We start from the raw sequence: 26,097 nt of genomic DNA, 5'->3' as shown, positions 1-26,097 counted from the left end.
TTTACCAACCTCGGAAGGATGGAAGGTTGAGTCAACCTTGAGTCGGCTGCTGGGATTGAACTCCCAGCCTCATGGGCAGAGCTTTCAGACTGCATGTCTGCTACCTTACCACTCTGCACCACAAGAGGCTCAACAGGATGGTATGAGTTGCTATATCAAAGGCTGCAAATATATCTAGTAGAAGCAACAAAGAAACATGGCCTTTGTATATATTCACACAGAAGTCATCATGAAAAGCCACCAAAGCCACCCCATTACTCAGCCTGAAACAAGAATAAAAAAGAATATGACTCTAGGTCTAACAGCTAGACCAACAGCTAGAGTTGGTCTGCTACTGCTCTCTCAATCACTTTACCAAGGAATGGCAGATAAAAGATCGGATAATAGTTGGCTATTTTTTTTAATATGGATCCCCCCCCCATAGTGGATGAATAACCATCTCTTTGAGTGGTTAGAACACCTTGACTCTTGCACACTAATAAAGGCATGTATGGAACAAAGAAAAGTTGGCTAAGAAATACCATTTCTCCTAATCCTCCTAATCCATCATGTTCACAGGTTTGAGATTCTTCTGGATATGGCTTAACTTCAAGAAGTCTGCTAATTTTTCTGCGTTGACTTTTTGTCTTTTAAAAACCATCTATCATATTTTTATCTGGCCATCCAAGAAGATCATGACAGCTGCCATCTTCTATTTTAATTTCCCCTATAACTTTGGTTAGCCTAAGAGAGTGAGGCAAAGCACCCCTGATTCCTCGTAAGGGTTATTGTGAATAGTAATGGGCTTATTCTGTCTTGCAGGTGTTGCTAATTGGGCCTCTCTGCCTACATAGCCCGTATTATCTTCAAGACCAGAGTTAAAAATGTGATAATTAGCTCTTTATGAGAAACTACAGCCCACAGGATGAAAAGGAGAAATCAGGAGTGATGAGATAACTTTCTAGGGTTACAGCAAGAATGTATCCTGATTGGAATGTCATCATCACCTCATGCTGGTTGGTCAAAAAGCTCTAATTGAACAAAGAGCTGGGAGAAAGAAAAGCAGCTTGGATTCTGATGAACTAAAGGCCTGTACTATGATAGGCCTTTATTGCAATAGACAGCAATGTAGAAAATGCTTAAGCTATAGCCATTGACTTTGGGACTTTACGACTGTGCCATCAAATGCAGGTTTCAAATGGGTTAGATAGTTAGCTTTTCTTGTTTGTTTTGCTGTATGTTTTTACAGTGGTGTGTTACCTAAAGTTAAAGCTATTTCTGAAAATTATTCAAATCAACTTCATATATTTTTACAAGGATTGTATTGTTGAACCTATGGGGTTCAGACTTGGTCATCTATGGTCGTTCAACAGGCTTAATGACTGATAATATTGCCATTGCAGAAGAATCCCTCAAGGAGAAGGAAGAGGAGGGAAGGGAAGGGAAGGGTCAGGAAATCTTACCTGAGATTAGGGCACATTGTCAGATAGGTACCAAGTGGCCACAGGATCAATTCCCTTCCTAATAAATGGATATAAGGTACAAGTACTGGAATCTGAGTCAGCAGAAGTGATACTTTTGCTGACAGGCTGTAAAAAAAAGATGAGAAGACCTGGAGTAGCTGGAAACTTGCTGCTTCAAAAAGCCCCCAGCAACTGAAGGGACAAGAAGATCCTTCTATATGTAAATTGTGGCTTGTTTTATTTTCTGAAATTAAAGTATTTATTACCACAGTATTTTGTCGTTGAGTGTTCTTTAACTACCCAGTGTACCCATTCCTCAGGCAAGAAAATAGTTTCTGGCAGAACACTAACTGGGTATTTTAGCTTGGATCCTAACATTGTCATTGTATGACACTAGTTTTGTACCATGTATGATAGTTTATTTTGCATTCTAATTGGTTGCTTTAGCTTTACTCTGCATAATTATATTAATTAACTTCATTTATACCCCACTTCTCTCCAATGGGAAACTAAAGTTGCTTACAGTATTCTCCCCTTCCCCATTTTATCTTCACAACAACCCTGTGATGTTAGGCTGAGACTTTGTGACTGGCACAAGGGTTACCCAGCAAGCTTCTAAAGCAGAGTGGGGATTTGAACCTGGATCTTCCAGCTCCTAGTCTAACACATCTTAACATTCTGTAAGTCAATGAACTAAAGTATTGTGGTGGACAGTGCCATCAAGTAACAGCTGACTCGTGGCAACCCTCCAGGTGTTTGAAGGCAAGAGATATTTAGACATTGTTTGGAATTGTCTGTTTTGTCTGTTGTGACCCTGGTATTCCTTGGCTGTCTTGCATCTGGATATTTGCCAGGATTGACCTTGCATAGTTTCTGAGATCTGATGAGCTTGGCCTAGGCTGGGCTATCCAGTTCAGGGGGAACAAAAGTCACAGCATTCATTATATGATCTCTGAAGGGACCTCCACATAGTATAATGCTATAGAGTCCACTCAACCAAGTAGCCATTTTCTCCAGGGGAACTGATATTGGACTTCTGGAAATCAATTGTAATAGTGGAAAATCACTAGCTACCATATGGAGATTGGTAACCCTAGATAACACATTGTACATACTTTTTGTTTAGATATCTCCTTTGTGTCAGCATGCATTTGCACTTAATTATATAGGAAACTTTTAAAAATGAGCAACTTGTGTGGAACCTGGAAAACGTCCCTTGGGGTTCCTTGCGTAGCAACAATGTTGCTGGAACCTCCAGAATTAGTTTAATTTTTGGTGCATCACAGAACTGGGAGAAGCTGAATGGTAATTTGCAGTGCAGTTGTCAGAAGTCATTGCCTTTTTAAATCTGTATGTTTAGAAGATTTAACTGTGCTTAGAGTGCACTGTTGGCCACCATTGTGGCTCATCTTCAGCAATGCATAGCTACAGAGCTGTTGAGTGTGTTCTAGGTGTCACACTTAATTTTCTCAGGGTCAAAGCTGAGTCCAAGAGGCCTGAGTCACATCACATGCATTAAAAATGCTTCCTAGAGCATAGCAACATGCAAGGATTCTGCTAGGGACATCTATATGTTCTTGAGCACACATAACAAAGTGAAAAAAGTTCTTTTACAAAGTCTGACAATAAATCTACTAGCTTGGAGAACTCTTTGAATATTAACAACTTACTAATTAGGTGAGTAATCTGTATTGCCAAGATACTACAATCAAGACAGTGCTTACATGATGTGCCTATAGTTTCAACCATAGAAGTTATTTGACTTAGGGTTACATTTCTTACCTGAAGCATCCTCCATAGTGAGGATGCCTACCTATTTATCAGAGATCAGCTACTGTTTTTATAGACATATTAGCAATTTTCCCTTTGACTGTAGTTCAACGCTATGATTAGTTACCTCTCTTGTTCTGCACTTGATTGCACACACTGTTTTTCTGTGTCATTGTTGCATGACATTTCATTTGTCACACAGTTTATTTTTAGCTACAAGACTATCAAAGTGCTTCTATCTCACTCTCTTTTTTAAGTGGGACTGTGAGGTCTGAACACTCAAACAAGGAGTCACATTACTACCAGAACTTTGCTGAAACAAAGAAGAAATGGGGAACTATAAATCTAGACCAACCCAAACTTGCACTGGTAATTAAGCATGGTTCTTAAAGGAAATACACTGTAAATCCATAATCAAAAAGGCTTTTGAATTTTATCCTGCGGTTTAAATGCAAAAGTGTTTATTATTGGTAGTTTAGTTAAAGAATGGCATAATTTAAAGTAGATATTTTCAGAATTTGAAATACAGTTACCGGAAAAGTGTGTTTTTTTCAGATTTGGGAGGATCTGATTAATTATGTTCAAATAAATTCTTAAATTGATTTAATAAGTATTGCAGATTCTTACATTTTTCTATTTCTAGACTGAAAATCAAAAAATAAATCAACTAAATGCTGACAATTAAACATTGTGCTTGTACATTGTGCATTTCACACACTGTTTTTTTTCAAAATTATTTTTTTTTACAAAAATGATCTAAACAAATGTATTAAGGAAATAAGTAGGATTATATAATACCATTCAAGCTGGGGGGAAAGCATTTCATAAATATAGGGTATTTACCTCACAGACTATTATTTTAACCTTTCTTCTTTTAGATGAATGGAAGAAAAAAGTTAGTGAATCATATTCAATAATCATTGAAAGATTAGAAGATGACCTCTTAATCAAGGAAAAGGAGTTTGCAGAACTAAAACATGTTTTCAGGTAATCTATTGCTTATTGAACTAATTAGAATATCACTTCTTGGCCTTTTGGTTAAGATCAAGTGTAGTAAACTATTTAGAATAACAATTAATATACGGGGTTCATATTGCATTGTTGTGTATCTTACAATGATAGCATGCAATCTGTTTTCAGAGGAGTAGCTATGCCTATTGTAGATTTGAGTTCTGACTCATAAAAGCGAATGCTAGAATAAATGCTATTAACCTTAGATATCACTGGACTTCAGTTTTGAGTGCAATCTAACCAAGTTTGAAAACTTCTGAGCTCCACTGATTTCAATAGTAAAGATGTGAGATAAATTTCCCCTGAAATTTACCTACTTGAAAGGTACTTTAATCATGCTTGAATGTTGTCACAAACCAGGACCTACTTGGAATTTTTTGTCAAAGGTTGTACATTGATTTACTTTAGTTTGACTTTGATACCTAGCTTAGACTTATGCAGGGGGGGGGTGTCTCTTTTTCATGTTGCTACAACTCATACCATTTGGACTTCTTGTTTGTTTCCCCAACTTTAGAGTAATGATTATGTGGAGCATAAACCAGTGTGTTTTAAGCAGGTTTTCCTTGTAAATTCAGTAAAGTTCCTCAGTAAGAAGATAAGCAACTGTGATGTCATCTCTGCAGTGTGCCCTCTTAGCAGACTATTGGGTGTTTCTAAACCCTAAATGGCTTGAAGGCCAGGTACTTGAAGAACTGCCTCCTCCAGTTCTGCCCAGTTAAGATCCACTTCTCAAGTCTTGTCTTTTCTGGATCTGACAACAGAGATGGATACTAGTGACAAGACAGGGCTTTTTCATTGGTGTAACAATGGAGTTATTTCTTTTAAAGATAATTTTATAGTTTGCTTCTACATGGAAGACTGCTTTGTGCAGATCACTGTAGATTGTTGAATGTTGTTTTGTATGGAGTACCTGGAGTACTATGTGCAGTTCTGGAGGCCTCACTTCAAGAAGGACGTAGTTAAAATTGAAAGGGTACAGAGGAGAGCGACGAGGATGATCTGGGGCCAAGGGACCAAGCCCTATGAAGATAGGTTGAGGGATTTGGGAATGTTCAGCCTGGAGAAAAGGAGGTTGAGATGGGACATGATAGCCCTCTTTAAGTATTTGAAAGGTTGTCATTTGGAGGAGGGCAGGATGCTGTTCCCATTGGCTGCAGAGGAGAGGACATGCAGTAATGGGTTTAAACTAGAAGTACAACGATATAGGCCAGATATCAGGAAAAAAAATTTCACAGTCAGAGTAGTTCAGCAGTGGAATAGACTGCCTAAGGAGGTGGTGAGCTCCCCCTCACTGGCAGTCTTCAAGCAAAGGTTGGATACACACTTTTCTTGGATGCTTTAGGATGCTTTGGGCTGATCCTGCGTAGAGCAGGGGGTTGGACTAGATGGCCTGTATGGCCCCTTCCAACTCTATGATTCTATGATTCTGTATGATTTTTTAAATGTCTTTGGCTTGTTTAATTATTGATGCTTCTTATGATTTTATGGTGTTTTTAAAGAAACTTTGTAAGTAACCTTGAGCAGGTTCCTAAAGAGGGAGTTTGGCAGATGTGCAAAAGTTCTTTCCTGACCTGAAAAAAAAACAATCTCCCTTGATGAACAGCCATTGACTATCAATCAAGACCCATGAAGAGTTAGAGAAGCCAAATAGGAGAGGGGAGTGAGTTAGAGAGAGAATGAAACTCAGTTAAAGTTTGCATTTTCAGAGCGATAGGTTGGAGAAGTCTTGGGAGACTTCAAAGGTCTCAGGATCTGCCTTCTGAGAAAACAGGTGGTAATGGTAAAGATGTGAAGATGATTGTGCTTCCAGGGGATATCATTTGCTAGGAGACCATAGTGTCTTAGCAGCTAATCTCTGAGGAAAACTTGGCTGCCAACTGCTCTATACACTCCTAAATTATCAATTGTAAGCCTAAATGAATGGCTTTAGCAATATTGTTACACCTGTATATAGTTTCAATTCTTTTTTTCTGAACCACCTTATTCCCTTTTCCCTGGAAATAATTAAAAGCTACTGTTCTTCTGTACCCAGAAGGGACTGTGTGATACTCTAATTCCCCATTTTTTATGGTAAAAAGCAAATAGATTTGGGGAATTCTTCATGCATTGCAGTATCCCTTCCAGATACAACCAGATGTGACATCACAACATTATATGCCATGCCTACCCCCTTTTTGGCTTCTACAGGAGCAAGAAACACCAGTGGAACATGAAATCAAGGCAGGAGTTTACCTGCCACTCCTGGACAAATACAAGAAACAAAAACTAGGGAACACAGTAAATGGAAAATACCTCCCCCAAAACAAGTTGTGTAATCATGACTCTGAAACTATAGTAAATAATGCTTCCCAAAGTGCAAAATATTCATTTATAAACTATCAATAAAATATAATCGTAATAATCAAACAATACTGTACATTTGTGTACAATAATACAATAATTTGACATGTGATACAAAAAATAATTCAGGCAGCAGTTCAGTTGGTTAGTTCCAACTGAAGTCCAAACAACGCTCCAGTAGTGCTCCATATTGCAAGGTGCCTTCTACAGTCAACCTAGCAAAAGTAATAATATTAGCAAGTTCCTCAAGGGAATAAATAACAAATCGACTTAAAGAAGCCTCCAAAAGGTGAGCTAATTTCTTACATCAATGGTGCTTTTCCAAGCAACACATAGCCTACTCTATGATCCAGGGAAGGATATGGGCAATTGGCAATCCCAGGGGTAGCAAAAATCTACATTCAAACTTTTTTTGAAAATTACTGAATCCTAGCAGTTTATAGCTGTTACTGAAAAAGTTTCCTTTCCTCACAGCAGTAGAGACAATAGTAATAATGCACTGTAGGCCCCCAAACCAGATGGCAAATAAGAAGCCCAGATAACCAAGATTATTTTACAATGAAGCATAATTTATCCATAAAATTAGCTTAGCATCTACCATATTCATGGAATTAATCTGCTGTATTAATCACACAAATCTTGTTATGATAACTAAAACTTCCCCCAAGCTCTCCTGATCTCCTTCCCGGCTCACCTGGCCATTGACGCTGAACAATTGCCCTCATCTTCTATGAAAGCAAGAACAAAAAATGTCCCAAGCCTCAATGGGATGATAATCATTCACCGCAAATCTTGTTACTATCATTTCTTAATTACAATCCAGTTTTCAAGATTGCACTCTCTGCTCAAAAGCCTCAAAGGAGCACTAAGTGGCTCACTGAAAGCAGAAGACAGTTTAAAAAAAAACCCTTAACCTATTGGCAAGTTTGTAATTTTTAATAACTACTTGAAAGTAAAAAAAAATGATTTTGTTCTCAGCTTCTCAAAAATACTTGCCCTCATTTTAATAATTTTTGAGGGTACACATTGCAAAAAACAGCCAATTTTCCATTTCAGTTGCAAATTGGGCCTTGCAACAAAAGGTGGCCATAATTCTGATTATTATTATGACTTTGCTACAATATTCCTCTCCTAAATAGTGTGAGAAAGGAGAGGTAGCTGGCCAAATTACGTATAATATTCTAAGGTACATTGTGACTGTGTGTAATTTGCTGAGGAACTTCATGAAACTCAGTTGACATCTTTACTCTGTTGCCAAGTTTTGTCAGTTTTATTTTTATTAATGAAATTCCCTTTCAATCCACTTGACATGCAGTGGTGGAAAGCAGGTCAGTGAGTACATTTAATGAATCATAAAACTGCAGTTCCTATACTGTTTTTTAAATAACCTGCATTTATATATATAGATATTTTAAAAGAAACATGTTTGCAAATACTGCATATCATTTTTTAATGAGGGAAATATTTATCCTATTTGAGGGACACAGTATTAGAAATGAAATAGCAGTAATGGCTTCATTTTAATTATTCACTTCATCCACATACATCCTCAACAAGTCCCAGGAAATCATTCAGCTATGTTAAAATGGATTATGGCATACTAAAAGGTATAGGAGAAAATTAAAAAAATAAATTGGGCTTTGAGTGTCATAATACATAAGTGGTGTTCAGCTGCTGAAGAGTTTGACATGCACATGTGCAATTAGTATGGAAAGCATACAAAAAGGGAGAAAATTACGTTTCTCTCTCAGGACTGATGTGGTTTAAAATGAAACCCTTTTAATTGCACCTATGAAAAATGGAAATGCTATACTTCAAACTAATGGGGAGTCATGATGGAAACTCTACAAAAGTTTCTGAACCTGGCTTTCAAATTGTTCAAAATAATATATTTTCAAAGAGAACAGAGAAATAATGCTGCAGATTTCAGTCTACCTCTTCAACTTCTGTAGGTCAATATTCCTAAATTTGGTAATTTGTGAGTCCTAAGGGGAAGAAATGAAGGTCAGTCATTTCTCAAGTGACCTACTTGTATACTTAGGAGGAGTGTGCTATTCTCTAGCCAGGGATCCAAAGACTGGAAATTTATTTTGGCATACAAATAACGAGGCTTTTTTTTTTAATTCCTGGAGTTCTTATATGCTGGACAATTTGTAAACTTTGTATATGAGTTGTCATATATATCAGTCAATGACTTCTTCTATCCATCTCTTATCAGCATGTGAAATGGCAACACATAGAAAGGGCAAAAGACTGGAAACATTTATCAACTATCTATGGCAGGGATTCCCAACCAGGGGGTCTGTGGACCACTGGGGGTCTGCAGGAGCTTTGGAGGGGTCCATGGCCTTTCCCCTCCTCGTTAGTGGACTTGGCCACAGGCTTAGGGACTGGCTGTCTCTGTCCAGGGGGCTTGGTGTATAGGTCATGGGTATAAAAATCAAAGGCAGAGGACTGTGGCATGGTATGGGGGTCAGGGCTGTATTCTCAACTCCTGCCCTACTTTCCAGCCTACATAAAGCAGAGCCACCGTAGTAGTAGTAAAGGTAAGAGAAGGGAGTAAAAGTGTGAAGGGTGCAGGTGGTGATGTCACAATGGGAGGCGTGGCCAGCTGACATCACCTCCAGGGTCCTTGATGCCTGAACATTTATTTCAGGGGCTTCTCCACAGCCACAAGGTTGAAAAAGGCTTATCTAAGGGATTCTCCATCCAAATTTCCAGTTTCAGTAGGAGAATGTGGTTGTCATCATCAGTGTCAATGAAGCACAGGCTGTACCTAATCTGTTTCAGAAAATGGATCAGGTGGAACAGCCTGAAATTATGTAGGTGCTAATTGAATCTAGTGTTCCTGTTATCCAGTCACTTGTCTAAACATGCAGATTTATCAACATTAGAAGGTAATGTATTTCAAAAGCCACTACATTCAGTGTTCTGCAGGGCCTGTAAAATGGAGCTCTTCTTCCAGTTCGGTGGATGAGTCTGGGCCACAAAGAAGATCTGGCCCCCCTTGCAACAGCAGTTCAATTAGCACCCTCTGTCTCCCACTCCCCTCCAGATGGGTTATTGTGGGGTAGTATATATAAGGCTGGAGTTTTTTTGCCACATCTGTTTTACCGTATACTTTGGTATATTTTGTTTTATGGATTTCATTGTATGGTTTTAGGGGGGGGGGTTTATATACTGTAACTCGCCTCGAGCCTCCGGGGAGAGGCAAGTAACAAATCCTTATCCATGGTTCCTCTATATATTTGTGAAACAGCCTGGGGGGTAGAATGTGTCCGGCTGTCCAAGTTGGAATAGGGCCAATCAGCAAAGCTGGCTGCACCCTGATTGGCCCTGCCCCTGCAGCTCCCACCCTCCATCCCTGTACTCTAGCCTCTTTGCTCTCAGATGTGTCTCAGTGCCTGGAGCCAGCAGCAGGTAAGGGGAGAGAGCCCTGGGCAAAGGGTCATGGTGGAGGGTCTGCTAACGAGCGTCTCTTGGCCTGCTAAGCAGGGCCTGCTAACGGCCTCTTGGCCTGCTAAGCAGGACCTGCTAAGGAGCTCTGTCCTGGCCCTGCTAACAAGCTGGCCAGCCCCCAACCACCCCACTTGATCCAGCTGGGAGCTGCAGCCCAAAGCCACCTTAAGCTGCTTGGCCGGGAGCTAGGGGAGGGGACCCTTTCAAGGCCTGTTCTTAGGAACGGGTTTTGAAGCTAGTCTAATGAACAACAACAACAACAATAATAATAACAACAACAATAATAACCTGACACTCTCACACACACATGCATAGAGATGATGGAAAAATGGTTTTCAGAGTTAGTTAAAGAAGGGGCTACTGAGGGTGATGGAATTCTATAACATGATCACAACTCTTCAACATGAGGAAGAAATATCAGCTAAGGGACATAAACAGATTGAGTTGGGCAAAGAAGAGATTCTCATGCAAATTACTCATCCTTCAGGCTATCTCCTCATATGTACATGAGTAGTAAAAAAATTAATCAGTACCACCTGATGTCCTTCTAGCTCTTGCAACATGGAGGGTACACAGTCTGTCAGTGAACTGGCTTTGAGGTGTCAGGAATTAGGGTGGAATTGGAATACAATCTTCTGCTATGTCCCAACAAAATCATGCCGAGTTTTCCCCCTTTTCTGAATTTCTGCTAATAAAAGAAAATACGTAAAAAGATGAAAGTTGTGATCATCTGTAAAATCTTTTTTTTCAGCTCTGATGAAGCCTTCAGCAAAGTTAATTTAAATTACCGTACAGAAAATGGACTGTCTCTTCTGCATTTGTGTTGCATTTGTAATGGTAAGTGTTTCTAGGATGCTCTATAACCCTTTTATTTTACACGTTTAATGATTTTTCTTTTTTTTTAATAAGCTGAGGGAACATTATTATTTTTTAATCTGTTTACCTCTTTAGCACCGTTCTTGTTGAATCATACACTGGCATCAGGTGGAACAGTCTACACAGTAATAACAAGATGGCTTAGATTTTGATTAGATTTAGTCCATGCAAAGGATGAACTTATACAATTATCACTAGTTGCCTACAGTATAGTAAGAAGGTGAGGGAAAGCATTTTTAATGTAACCAGAGAAGAACTGCAGAGTTCTATAAACTCTCCCTTATCTTTCAGTCCAAGATTCAGTTGACTTTGGATCAGCCAGTGTGGTATAGTGATTAAGAGCAGCAGCTCTAATCTGGCAAACTGGGTTTGATTCCCTGCTCCTCCACATGCAGCCAGCTGGATGACCTTAGGCTCCACAGAGCTCTCTCAGCATCACCCACCTCACAGGGTGTCTGATGTGGGGAGAGGAAGGGAAGGAAATTGACTTGCAGGGTGAGAGTCCCAGGTTAATAATTATGCTGACAACATGGTCGTGTGAAAGAGGCCACAACTTTATTAACAACAACCCTGAGAGAGTTGGCATGACAGAGGATTAGGAGCCAGACCAGTCAGCCAACTGCCTTATTTTTCCCTGGCAATGGCTTGAACCCCTCCTGCCCCAATTCCCATCCAGTAATGTGGGTCTTTAAGCTGTTGCCCTTCCTATCCCTGCCTCATTGACAGGCACACTGTCTTCTATAACCAATGGCACCCCACAATAGTCTAGGCTTAAGCTAAAGCCAAGACGACACTGCTAGGGTCGGCCAAGCCAGGCCAGACTCCATCTCTGCCTTAGGTTTGGAATGACAGCCTTTGCCTGACCCAGAGGTGCCTCTGGACTCAAGCTCACATCAATCTCTAATACCTTTATCCAAATCCATTTATGGCCATCACCCCCACTTGGCCAGGTATTGTCCTAATCTCCGGGTACCTTGGAAACTTCCAGCACATGCTTACCTGAGCCTTGTCACGTAGCTCCCTTCCCCAAACCCCATAAAAACTGTGGCTTCACGCAGCCACTCTGAGTGTCTTCCAACCCGGGACCTGCCACGCTGGTTCGTGCTTCTTCCTCTGACCCTCCATTCCTTGGACAGGTAACTATCAAGCCTTCTACTCTTCCTCCCCCTTCTCTATATGACTGCTTGTAGGTGTGTTAGCTATTTGTTTGTCTTTTTGTTATTTTCCTTTCAATAAAGCTTATATTACTATTTTACCATTTACATCTGTGTTTGTCTTGAGTTCCTACGGGTGTAATCAACCCTGGTATATATAGGCATTTCGATCCATAAATGCTAAGTTACCCCCCCTCTCGCAGCATTTGGGCTAATATTCCCCACAAGCTCAAAGATACGTGTTTTAGGACACGTGTTCAGCAATTTGGGTAACAAATAGGCCACGCAGGGTGTGCCACCCACCAAACCAGCTCCATCCTCTGCCAACCCTCAAGTTGTGACAAAACCAAACAAACAAACAACATAACCTGTGTAACCCTGTGCCAGCCACCCATGACACACAACTGCCACCCACATAATATCAAGGGAGGGAGAGTGGGAATCTCATCTGTGTCTCAGCCAAAAAAGGTAGGCAGAGCACGAGGTGCTCAACTGTGCCTGTGCCTACCCCCTTTTGGCCAATCCCAGGACACCACGCTGCCCTGGCAGCATGCTGCACTGGGCTCTTCTCCCCCCTCCCCTCGTATTCCCTGCCCACCCCACCCACCACATCAATGGCAGCCTCGGCTTAAGCCAAGCCACAAATTGTAAGCTTCATTTATCTTTTCTGCAATGGCCGCGTCATGCTGGGCTATCATTGGGTGTTTGTGATGGGGCAGTTTTGCCTGGTGCATCCCATTGACCCAGGATTTCTGCCTCCAGGCAAGGCAGCTGAGGCAATCCCACCTTCTTGAAAATAAAACAGAATGTCACGCACTGTTGTGAAATAAGGTGGAAAATCTCTGCTTGAAAATAAAGCAAGTATCACAGCTGCCTCTGTATTGCTGTGCAGCACTGTGGAGCTGGTTGGGTCATTTTCCTGTCCCTTCCAGGACTCCATAATCAGGGAAGGAGTGGGGCCTGGATGGCCGAACTGTTCCCTGCCAAATGGACCTGGTCCAACATAGGCCTTGATGGCACCTGCAGCAAGGAAGGGAGCATGGGCAAACAGCCAGCCACAGGGCAAACAGCCAGCTCCAGGCTGAGTTGAGCCAGCCCCAGGCCAGGGCCAGGCCAGTATCAATGTCATCTGGAAGCGGGATTAGCTCTGCAACCAGACAATCGCCAGCCCAGGCCTAATTCCCCATGCAGAAAAGGTCTTTGAGACTCCTTTGAGTAGTGAGGAGTATAAAAACTAACTTTTCTTCTTCTAACTACTTGCAGAAAAATTCCAATTGGGAAAGGCTAATCCACTGCTCTAATAATGTAGCACATTCTTTATTTATTTGATAGTGTCAAAGACCCAGTCCTGGCTCACAACTCCTTTTTACCTGAGCAGCAACCAAACCTGTGGATCCTCAAGGTTAAAAGCACTCAAATAAAGCAGACTTTTGTCAAAATGTATAAAGTTCTACTCAACTTTTTACAAAATGATATAACTATGCAGTGTAGTTGCTATATTCACAACAGAGAAATTAAGACGCTAACTTTTCTAACATTTATACATGTTATTAGACAGCACACCTTCTTGAAACATAAGAATTTACACTATATGCTAAAGCATTCTATATACCACAGTCCATCGTGTTGTAGTATAACATACCAAAGCATATTAGCATGGCCCAAGCATAAGGTTAGCATGGTCTATAACCTTATTATAGTCTTTTGCCCTCTAGCATCAGGTGGTCCTTGGGATCCAGTAAGGAATCTCTTGTGATAGAACTTTCCAGAGGACTTCAACTTCTGCTCCTAATTCCCCCCTTCCATCTTATTATACAGCTGAGCACATCTTATTGTGATTAACTAATTACCTCATTCTTAATTCTGGCTTTGAAAGATATTATCTGCAGGAAAATCCAAACCACAGACACTAGTAAACCAGAGCAGACCTGATAATAATCATGTTCAACCTTGAGGGAAAGTAGAATGCTTTGCCTCACAGATATTTTATGTATTGTCATTTAGCTATGGCACCCGAGGCAACATTTAATTCCAAACAAATATTCTCAACATTAATATACGTGACACAAAGGGTTGGGAGGAATGGCAGATGAAATCAAGCAAGCTCAGCGGTGTGTGTGTGTCTGTGTGAAAAGAGAGAGAGAGAGAGAGAGAGAGAGAGAGAGAGAGAGAGAGAGAGAGAGAGAGAGAGGCCAAGTCACTTCTGATTTATGAGTTAACTAGAAATTAAGCCCGCTGTAGCTGAAATACAGCGGGCGCTAGAGCATGGGTAGTCAACCTGTGGTCCTCCAGATGTTCATGGACTACAATTCCCATGAGCCAGCGCCAGCAAATGCTGGCAGGGACTCATGGGAATTGTAGTTCATGGATATCTGGAGAACTACAGGTTGACTACCCATGCGCTAGCGCATAGGGAAGAATAAGGGAGGAAAGTTGAAGAGGGAAGGAGGGAAAGGAGTGAGAAAGGAGGAAAAGGGGTGGGTGAAGGGATGAATAGAAGGAAGACAGGTAGGAAAGCAGGAAGTGTGTTAGAGAGGAAGGGGGAAAGAGAGCAAGTGAGAGGTAGAAAGAGATAGGCAGGAAGTAGATGGAGAAGTAGAGGAAGTCAGGAAGGAAAGAAGGAAGGAAGAAGGAAGGCAGGCAGGGAGGTAGATGGACTTGGAGGGTTCAGGGGTGTGTGTGAAAGGGGGAGTGGCTAGGGGGGCAAATTGGGAGGGGGAATTGGGGGGAAGAAATGGAGAAATAGATGAATCAAGGGAGAAGGAAGGAAGGCAGCCAGGGAGGTAGGTGGACTTGGAGGGGAGTGGGGGGTATTTGAAGGGTCCCTGGGGGGGGAGTCGCGAGGGGGGGCAAACTGGGAGGGGAAGTGGGGGGAGGGCCAGGAGAAGGCTCTTGGCTGGCGGGGGGGTGGCGTGGCCTCCTGCCAGCCCCAGTAGCTCCCTAGCATCTAGGATGCTGCAAGGGAGCGGCTGGGCCTGGCAGAAGGCTCTTTGCGGCAGTGGGGGGCGGCGCGGCCTTATGCCAGTCCCAGGGGGGACCCTCGCAGCATCCTGGACGCTGCGAAGGTGCCCTGGGGCTGGCAGAAGGCTCCTGAGCAAGGGACCTGGGGCGGGAAAGGAGCAGGGAGGCCCTGTCTTTGACGTGGCACCCCTGCTCCTTTCCCTAGTGGGAGGAGAACCTGGCCATCCTTCTGTGTCTGCGCGGTGACTCCCTGGCCGGGCCAGGTGAAGCTGGGCCAAGCAGCCAATGGGGAGCCGTGCTTTGCACGGCTCCCCATTGGCTGCTTGGCCCTAGATGGACACTTGGAGGGTAGTGTCATCCCCAACTATAGCTTTTCATGATCCATGTGGTCAAAAGCTTTACTGTAATCCAGGGTTTCTCAATTTTCTTACCCTTGAGAAACCCCTGAAACATGTTTTTTAAATTCCTTAGGTTCTATTTTGTATTTTGGCACCATGACTATTTTGCTGTTTTTCTTCAGCTGTATTCTAATTTTCATGATTCACAGTTGACTCTTGGTCTTGTTTTAGCAGAGAGAACAGAGTCCTCCATCTTCTGCTTCCAGTTATGTAATTATTTGATTTCTATATTGCCCATTCAGTAATGTCCATGTATATAATCATCTATTTGGCTGCCTGAAACATGTGTTTGCAATGATCAGATGGTTGTCATTACAGAATTCTGACTCACTCTCCTGCTTCATTTCGTGTTCCAAGCCAAAAATTTCCAACAATATTTGATTCTGCTTTGATTCCTACTTTTGTGTACCAGTCCTCTATGATTATCAGCACACCTTATTTCAGTGGGTGATCAATGTCTTCTTAGACACTTGTATAAAACCTTTCAATTTCTTCCTCATCAGCTTCTGTAGTTTGGGCATAAATTTGAATGATGGTTATATTAATAGACTTTCCATGAAGCCTGATTGATATTATTTGGTAAGACTTTGCATTATAGCCTATGACAGACAGTGTTACATCTCTCCTCACTATTACAGCAACTCTGTTTCTTATGTGTTTATCATTCCCTGAGTAAAACACTTCTAAGTTTTCTGAAAATATCCTAAATCCAGTTCCCTCATTCCCAGGATTGCAATGTTTAAGCTTTCCATTTCTTATTTTATGGTGTTAAACTTACCTTGATTCATACTTTTTATGTTCCATGGTTCTATTATATGTCTATGGCAGTCCCCACCCACTTCTTTCCACCAGAGGCAAGAGTTTTCCCATGTTGTTCTTTCCCTTTACTGACTGATCCATCATGTCCTGAAGGTTCTCTCCTGAAGTTTCTGTCTTGCAGAACTATATCTTTTTCATTTTAGGATACCTCATTATAAGGTACTCTAGTTAAGAGTTGTTCAGAAGTGTACAGTACAGTACTGTACAGTACTAACCAGAGTAAGCTGTAGTGTCACTGTCTTTCTCTATAAAAGATCTTCCACCAATGCCCCCTTCCACTGCTGCTACTGCCTAGTAGCTACCTTTCAAAGATTCCTCCTCCTCACCACCATTGGAACTATTCACTTTCTTCTGTCAATGTGGCTGTTGATCTTAGTCTGCTGTTTCCTATGTGACCATTCTGCCTTGAGTGACTCTGCGAGAAGTTTAGATCCCTTATGATATTGCACTCAGCCTTGCTGACACACACAAAACCTCTCAGCACATTAAGGTGTGTATCCAAGAGTACATGCTGTTAAATTATTTTTAAAATGATGACTCAATTATCTGGTAGGACTGCCATGGCAGGAGAGCCAGTTGGCAATTAATGCCAGTTAGGCTAATAGAGTGCACCTCACTGTAACATCTTTGCTTATGATATGGCTTGATAGAAAGGATGCTGATGAAAACAGTTTGGGAAAACTAAGGCCATATCATTAATTTATTTGCAACATTTCTATGTTGCAAGTTATAGTATATTTTTCAGGAACAGCTTAAGGATTGGTAGTAGAAAGTGCTATTAAGTTGAAGCCCCTCATGTGGTTCTCAAGGTAAAGAGACTTTCAGAAGTTGTTTTGCCATTGCCTGTCTCTGCAATGACCCTGAATTTCCTTGGCACCATCCAGGAACAAACCAGAGCTGATTCTGCTTAATTTCCAAGATCTGATGAGGTTGGGCTAGCTCGGGCCATCCATTACTGGTCATTAAACAACTGGTAGACACATTAGACACCTTTACATTGCACATGCAACTCCAAAGCCAGGTGCAAAGCTATAGGGAGGGGAATCCAAAAGAAATACACCATTGTAGAAAAATCTCTGCCTCTAAGAGCCACCCTCCTCATTTCTGGAAGGGGGCAAAGAACCATGGGGGGGTATTATAGGTGGAAGTAGTAGTACATATTAATTGTAGTGATTAAACATAAAATATATATTGATAAGACACAATTCACAGCAAATAATAGTTTTGTCTCCTAATATTATACATGGGAGTAAATTTCATCATAATCTGAGGGATTTATTTCTGTATAAACTTGCATAGCAGTGGCACGCAAGTGTTCTATTGATCTAGAAAGGGGATTTGTAATTTAATTTATGGATTATGTTCATGGAAATTTGATTCCCAGTATTTTTTAAACAGGTAATAAATCACACATTAGGACTCTTATGCTGAAAGGACTGCGCCCATCAAGGTTAACAAGAAATGGATTTACAGCTCTGCATTTAGCAGCATACAAGGTAAACTGAGTCATATCACATTAATTTTGTAAAAACAAATCTCAACAGTTATTTTCTTGATAATCTCAACAATCTCATATACACCATTGCTATTCAATATGAAAAAGCCTTTTCAAGCTCTCATGCAAAATATTTGTTATTTTTAATTATCTAAATTATCTACAGATTATGAATTTTTAATGTCAGTTAGGAAAAACAGAAAGTCTCAGATCCAACCCACCTAATACACACAATACTCAAGCTTAATCCTACAAACATGAGATTTTAATAATTCAATAAAGAAAAATAAAAGAGCAGTAGTGGAAGAATTATTTTTATTGTAGCCTTATGGAACTCCTAGAAGTTCCTACCAGTATATTTTAAATAGATTAGTTTTCAAAGGGAGTTTACAGATAGGTGGAAGAAGAATTGCTTATTATATCCTACTTTTCACTACCTGAAGGAGTCTCAAAGCAGCTTCCAATCACCTTCTCTTCCTCTCCTCACAACAGATACCTTGTGACTTAGGTGGGGCTGAGAGAACTCTAACAGAACTGCTGTGAGAATAGCTCTAACAGGACTGTGTCTAGCCCAAGATCACCCATCTGGCTTCATGTGGAAGAGCAGAGAATCAAACCCAGCTCTCCAGATTAGAAGCTGCCACTTTTAGAAATGCTAGAAATGTTACCATATTGTTTCCAGTGATTCCTCAAGTTATTCTTTGTCACTTCTAATTAGTACAAGAGACTGCATTAGTTAAAGGACATTCTCCCACAATATTGTTTGAGCATTTTGGTGCTGTTTTGTTCCCCCTTAAATGCACCGCAAGTGGCTCACGGAAATTTTTGAAACAAGCTCTTGGACTCCACCTTTATCAAAGGTTGATTTTAATTGGGGTCTATATATAGCAGAATGTTTTTACTGTATTTATACTATTTTTAAGATTGTTGTTATTAATGGTTGCTACCCCCTCTGAGAGTATGAAGGATGGGATATAAAAATAAAGATTGTAATTATATTTAAATGATGATAGTATTTAGATGAACAATATAATTTTAGATAATAAAGTCATCTTGGGTAGGTCTCTTTCAGTAATAATAGATCCTTTGCTGTGAGCACAAGCTGAAGACCAAGACCCTTTTGGCATATTCACATTTGAATTAGCCTATCTGTGTGTAAAATACTGGAGGTTAATGCCATGTGTTTTGCTAATAGGAGTTGATGGGATAAAATGGAAGAGAGGAGAATGATGTAAGTTTCTCCAAGGAGCTCAGGGCAATGTGCATTCTCATGTTCCCCCATGTTATCTCCATTGCCACAAGATAAGTTAAGCTGAGAAAGAATAACTGGCCCAAAGTAAGATACATGGCTAAGAAAAGATTTTAACTGGAGTTTCTGAGATTCTAGTTAAATGCTACATCACACTGGCTATATATTGGAGTACAAAAGATTTAATTTTTCAGAATTGGAAACTTTACCATATATCAACTAACTGAAACAAAATGATAAAGTATGAATATCATTTTACAATAATTTTCAGCATTGCAGCTCTTTTTCTTCATTTATTTGGATTTTTATCCTTTGCATTGAAGGCACATGGGAAGTTAGGCCATATTACTGAGGTTTTATTTAGAGAGCCTAAGGCTTCATAAGGGAGTATATTTAATACTGATTTATTCCCCCTTGTGGTATTTCGTTCATACAGTCAGAATGTTATTCATATAATTTAGTGGTGAAGAAATATTAGAGCTGAAGTAGGGGAAATATATTCTGGATCAATTTATTTGGCCTGAAAGGATTCGATCTCTGAGGTATTTCTAGAATTACCATTGTCTGCATTTATATTAGCCCCATTCAAAATTTCATACATTGAATGTGCATAGAGGGGAGTAAAACTGTGCTCATAAATGTATACATATGGGGAGATCCTTGTCTGTGCTTTTTGTATAATTCCATGCTGCTTTTTGTTTAATTCCTGTTTGCATAGAGAAGCTCACATCTCTACACATATTTATGCAAGGCTTTCCTACCTCTGTTTGGCAGTACATAGTATACATACAGAGATGGGCCAGAAGACAGTGTCTTCAAATACTTATATGGGTCGGCATGTTTGAACAGGGCTATCTTGTTGGCACTTTTGGACTAGGATGCAGAGTAACAGAGTGTTTGAAAGTCTGCAGTTATTTGTAGATGAGGCACAGAACCAGATCCACAGAGCTTTGAGGTTTAAGAGAGATTCATTACTAGAAAAGACTATTCACAAATGTATATACTCTTCTGCTACAGTCTCCTTACTCAAGCAGAGTACAAAAGCAGTACATTGCAAGCCTCTTGGGCAAGGCTGCAGGTGAACTACATGCCACACATCAGCAAATAGAGAGAGCTAAGCCTAATGGCTGCTTGCTTGAGAGTACATATTGATCTGCTCTTGGGCAGGAGCCTAGCTTAAACAAAGGGCCATTCTTCACAAGGACCAATGTTTCTAAATGTTTGCAGTATGCAGAAACGCTATATTTAATAGTGGAATTTCGTCATTCCACACACCTTCAATTCTAGCAGAATATTGAAGTCCCAGTAGAGGTCAATACATTCCCCACAGGTTTCTGGTCTCGCCAGAATTGCAACAAAGGAGGAGATATTTTTCCGCGCTTCCTCCTGCACCTGGCCGTCAATCAAACAGAACAGCCAATGAACTGTTGTGTTCGTGCTCCTGAAAAGCCCCTTTCCCTTTAAAGACTGTTTTGTAAAATCCCAAAAACACCAGTAACAATGAATATTTGTTCATTCAATGTTTCAGAAAGACCTTTTTCACTTGCGTAGGAACTGGCACTTAATCGTTTACACACTCTTCAAGTAAAAAAAAAAAATCCTCCCGATGGGTGCAATTTCTGGTCGAAATTATGGGCACTGTCGAACAGGGGGCTGTATTGTACTCGGAATCTTTAAGGACAATTGCAGAAGGGAGCTTTGTTTTACTGTTAAGCACTTCTGTGGAGGGACGTCAGCTGAAGAAGCCTCGCTTATTCGTTGCTTTTGCCAGTTTAAGGAAAAATTCCAACAAACCTTCTGTTCAGAACATTTCACTGGTTAAGTGACCATTTTGACTGAAAAAGAAAACAACTGCAAAATAATGTTTCTTTAAATCATCCTTTCAATGCTGACTTTTCAGGACAATGCAGAACTTGTTACAGCCTTGCTGCATAGTGGAGCTGATATTCAGCAAGTTGGCTATGGAGCACTTACAGCTCTTCATATTGCTACAATTTCTGGCCACCATGAGGTATGTTTTATTATTGTTGTTGATTTGCATGAACTACATCAACAATTGGAATTGAGGACAAAATACTAGAGAAGCAGACAGGAGAATATCCACAAGTAAAATAGGTTGGTGTTTGGGTGTTTCAGTTGCAGATTAGTTTAAACTTTTGGAGATAGTATTCTTTTAATAATATTGTATGCTTGGCAACTAAGAAATGATTGCTTGGGATTTTGTCTTTAGGGACCCATATCTCAGACACCATAAGAATTCTTAGATTCTAAAAATCTAAATAAATAAATAAATAAATAAATAAATCCAATTCCAACTAACTTTGAACTAAATACATCCCAAAAGGTTTCTACCATAATGTGATTTATTCCTCACATGCCTAACCTCTTATCAAAATAGTCATTTTGAAAGCCACAGATTCAGGAGTGTATAGAATGAGGTCTGTAGCCTGCACAGGATCCCTCCCCCATAATCCTCTACTGCTTCCCCCCAAGTTGTTGCTTTAAAGTTATGTAAACATTTTTATTGTACAGAGATAGCCTGTCTTGGGAATGTATCTAATAATGAATCAGCACAAACCACATTGAAAAGCATGAAAGTTCATGGAAAATTTGTGTTGGTCACTTTAAAGTGCTACTGCTGGTTAGAGGAGCCATGATTGCCACGGACTAGATAGAAAGCAGGGGGTGGGGGAGGTTGTGTCACATACATCAGAGAATAGCAGAAGCAACTACTTTGTGCAGGAAGTAAAATGCAAAGAGAGAACCAGGGAGGGAGGAAGAGGGGGAAAGACTATTTGCCTCATTATCAAGGTCTTGAAGGGAGGGAGGAGGAGGGAAGAAGTTTCTGTTTTAACCGGCAAAGCCTGGGAGGGAATAGGGATGATTGAAGGAGATCCTCTCCCTTCATTGGCAAAGCTTAGAAGGGAAGAGGGAAGGAAATGCCTTCTCTTTGGAAAAAGACTTGTGACATATTTCATATCAACCCCTAGTGCTGACTGGAGGCACATGAGAATGATTGGTGGAGTCCCACTCCTTTGTGCACCACCATGGTTATACCATGGTGTCTCTGCTGCATGGTTCGCTGTGGTTTCTAAGAAGCTGTCTATAAGCAAGGAAAGACCTGCCACCCAAAGCCTATGAAAGAGAAATATTCATATCTATGAGAGGCTATCAGTTATTGATGATGCACTAGAATGCTTTGAGTTCTGAGCAGTAGGTGACAACCTACAATGTTCTGTGGTTGCATTCTTTGTTACTGTCTTGTGGTGCACTAGCTCTGGGTACAATTTTTGCTTTGTGGATATGCTTCTTTTCTTTACTGGGGAGCATGCTGTGATCCCAACATTTCTTTTTGTAAATCCTCCAGGTGATAGTCCTTATCTGAGAGATAGAAGCAAATGTGATGCTAAATATGATGTGTATGTTGTGGGGAAAAGAAAGGGAAGAAGATTGTAAGCCATTTTCAGACTCCTGGTAGAGAAACGTGGCATATATAAACCTCTTCTTCTTTTTCTTCTAACATAGTGCTTGATTCCAATCCAATGTCAGCTATAATTGCCCAGTTACTTGTGCATCTTGAATCTAGGTAGGTCTTCACCCCCAGCTAAATTTCATCATTTTAATATGGATTTTACAAATAATTGTGCAGCTGCCCAAACACTAAATAGACATAACTTCTGAATCCCTCCTGGAATGATCCAAATGAACTATGTGCCCTGAGATCTCCTTAAGGAACCATAACTTTCTATTAAGTTTTCCTGTGTGGGTTGACTTTAGAGCCCTCAGATCCAAAACCTTTTTACCAAGCTTCGCTTTTAGTCATGAACCTGTTATCCTCACATATACCACTTAGACCTCTTTCAATTACTTCACACACTATTTCATTTCTTGTTGCCTTGGAAATTCTTAGTTTCAATCTAATTTACTTTAAAACATGCTTCTGAAAGAGTTTAATATCATGAACACAATTACTTTCTTAACAAGGGTTCATAGTTGTAAATATAATCATGAATGCACTTCCGCTTGTATTTCTTATTCATTTAGATAAGTCAGTAAGAAGTAGTTACAGAATTACAGTAGCAGAACTATGAAAAAAGAACCTTGGAAGCAGATACTTCTTGAGCAAGAATGAGCTACGGTTTTAAAATGTTGAATCCAAGCAGAAAAACAACAACTGGATATTGTTTTCATGTTGGACTAATCAGCGAGTGTAGCATGGTTATATTTCTCAGAAAGATGGTTTATCCATCAAGACTTGATGCTTCACTTTAAAGGCAGAATTTAATATCAGGGTGAACATTAATGAAATACATACCCAAATGGGCATTCTTTGATGGCATGTATGAAATTCTAGGTAGGAATTCTCATGGATATTAGTTAAATGTGAGAGCGTCTTTCCTCATAGTGAAAAGAAAATGTATACTAAAATTGCAAAAATGAGGTTTGGTTAGTATAAATAGTCTTGGTATCTCTCAGTATCTTTTACATTGTTTCCTGCCCTTCTTCCAATTATTTTGTTTGTCTGTTTGTTTGTTTGTTTCATTTGTATGCTGTGACTCCCAGCACAACTGGCTCATGGTGGCTCTATAGAGCGTGCATGCTGCTTCTATCTATCACATCTACAAATGTATTTTATTTGGATTTCTAGAAGTCCCTCACCAAAGATTCCTGAGCATACTTCAGAGTCAAGTCCTCTTGTGGATTGAAAATTGGCTAAAAAACAAACAGGAAACAGAGAATAGGGATAAATGATTAGTTCTTCCAATGAAAGGATGTGATCAGCAGGGTCCCTTGGGGATTTGTATTGGTACTAGTGCTTTTCAACTTGTTCCTAAATGACCTGGAATTAGGGTGGGTAGTTTGGTGGATAATTTTACAGATGACATCAAATTATTTAGAAATATTAAAACAAAAATAGATTGAGAAGAGCTCCAAAAGGATCTCTTCAAACTGGGGGAATGGACATTAAAATAGCAAATCAGATTCAATGTGAACAAATGTAAAATGATATGTATGTGAGCTAATAATACCAACTTTATATATATACTGATTGGATATGAGCTAGCAGCAAAAGACCAAGAAAGGGATCTTGGCGTGACAGTGGCTCGTTCAATTAAAATATTGACCCAATGTGTGAGTGTTGTGACATGCTGCCCATAATTTGAACAATAGATAATAATACTACTGCTATCATACTGTCCTATACAAATATATGGTGAGACCACACTTGGTATATTGTGGTCACCAAACTCAAAAAATTATATTGCAGAGCTTGAAAAGTTGCATTAAAGAGTAACCAAAATGGGGGCTAGAACAATTGCCTTGTGAGGTTTTGTTAAAATCATGTGGGCTATTTAGTCTAGAAAAAAGCCAACTAAGAGGAGTGCAAACTTACATGGACTTCGAGGAATGGTAGAGGACAGGAAGGCCTGGAGGATCATTGTACAAGGGGTCGCGATGGGTCAGATACGACTTCGCACCTAACAACAACAACAAGAGGAGACATGATAGAAGTTTATAAAATTGTGCAAGTTGTGAAGAGAGAGAGGACAGGATATCTTCCTCTCCCATAATACAAGAACCCAGGGTCATTCACTGAAGAGTGGGAAATTCAGGGTAATTTATTCACACAGCATATAGTTAATTTGTGGAACTTGCGGCTACAGTCCTGGCTGCCAACTTTAAAAGGTAGTGAACAAATTCATGGAGGATTGGCCAACTATCACTGGCTGCTAATTATGATGAATACCTACTCCCTCCAGTACCAAATATAGTAAGCTTCTTTACATCAATTTCTGAGAGCATAGGTAGGATAATGCAGGCTTCCTGTTTGTGAGCTTCTATGAGATCTGGTTGGCCACTGTGGTAACAGAATACTGGACTTGATGGACCCAGCATGGCCCTTCTTGTTATTATGTCTAAATAATGAACTCTAATTTTTAATCCATAATAAAGATTAGTTAAATCTGTTGGAAATGCAAGATATGCAGTGTGCATGATTCAACAGCATATACGAATAATATCCTACAGGAGGCATCATAGAAGATGTGCAGTTAGCATATTTAGATGAGAAACTTCCTGGTATTTTCAAATAGTCTTCTCCTATGTCCTGATTGGCTCAATTGGAGATTTCCTACTCACTTGAGCACACTTTCCCCTTTACCTTTGGATAAAGAACAGTTAGACAGCTAGGACTCTCTCTTTACAAAGTTGCTTCAATTCTCAATAAAGCTATTTATTCTTTAATTGGCTGATGCTTTACTGTTTTGCATAGTTAAACTCTGCCAACTGTAATCAAAAAGCATATTTATTTTGTATGTATGTATACATGTATCACCTGTACACAATAATTAAGCCTGTATTTAGCAGTCAGCTTTTGGTACTTTTCATTCTTTTTTATTAAGATGTACACATGATTCCTCAAGGACTCTATTGTGCTTAAAAATGGGCTGTAATAAGCATTTATATCTGAATCTACAACTGAGAAAGGTACCTATATTTCAATTTCTTTTTAGCACTCCAACAAATATGCGCTGGCATTTCTTGTTAATTTACTCATTCGTTTCTTTAATTTATAGGCTGTCTTTGTTGAAGATACTCAATGTGTAGATCTGTTCCACTTAATATTTCTGGTAAGGCCTTGGAGGAGGACTGTGTCTCATGGCTTAAGTGCCACTCAGAGTTTAATGCACACTCAGGGTGGCTGTCCCATCCCTAAGTGCCTCTTCCTCCAACTTGCTTGCCTGTCTGTCCAGCGGCCAGCCAATAGCCTTCCATCCCCCACTCCTGACCACCCCCTCCTCCTTCCACTTCCCTCTGAGGCTTGAAGGCTGCAGATCCCTGCCATGTGAGAACTGCCCCTGCCGGTGAGTTCCTGGGGGGAGGGGAGGCCATATGCAGAGCACTTCCACCCCCCTAATCTAGCGCCCATTGTATTCCTGAATGCAATAGTCTTGGTCCCTAATACATATAAAATAAGCCTTTATAATACTGCAGTTCTTTATACTATTTCATAGATCTAAAGTAATTTTAAATTACTTTTGTGGGGACTTACCTCACACATCACATCTGGAATCCTTCATTAGAGCCATTTTCAAACTGTATAGCACTTATTGAATATTAT

General features: G+C 40.2%; 1 protein-coding gene and 1 long non-coding RNA gene across 2 annotated transcripts in view; one reads left to right on the top strand and one right to left on the bottom strand.

The window, feature by feature from the left end:
* Positions 1-3,468: 3,468 nt before the first annotated feature.
* The window catches only part of TNNI3K (TNNI3 interacting kinase), a 278,050-nt gene continuing 255,421 nt past the window's right edge, over positions 3,469-26,097 (top strand). The window contains exons 1-5 of the mRNA XM_077333331.1: positions 3,469-3,581; positions 4,091-4,199; positions 10,774-10,859; positions 17,629-17,726; positions 20,875-20,985. Of these exons, the coding sequence (XP_077189446.1) occupies positions 3,542-3,581; positions 4,091-4,199; positions 10,774-10,859; positions 17,629-17,726; positions 20,875-20,985 (444 nt within the window). The 5' untranslated portion in view covers positions 3,469-3,541. The remainder of the gene's footprint in view (positions 3,582-4,090; positions 4,200-10,773; positions 10,860-17,628; positions 17,727-20,874; positions 20,986-26,097) is intronic.
* On the bottom strand, positions 10,666-24,417 carry LOC143835531 (uncharacterized). Its single transcript, XR_013230192.1, has 3 exons — positions 24,370-24,417; positions 23,634-23,687; positions 10,666-10,710 (listed from the first exon to the last, which is right to left on the bottom strand). It is a non-coding gene; the product is annotated as an uncharacterized LOC143835531 (long non-coding RNA).

The sequence above is a fragment of the Paroedura picta genome, chromosome 4, assembly GCF_049243985.1.
Source record: "Paroedura picta isolate Pp20150507F chromosome 4, Ppicta_v3.0, whole genome shotgun sequence".
Taxonomy (NCBI): domain Eukaryota; kingdom Metazoa; phylum Chordata; class Lepidosauria; order Squamata; family Gekkonidae; genus Paroedura; species Paroedura picta.
This window is presented reverse-complemented; position numbering and strand designations above follow the sequence as displayed.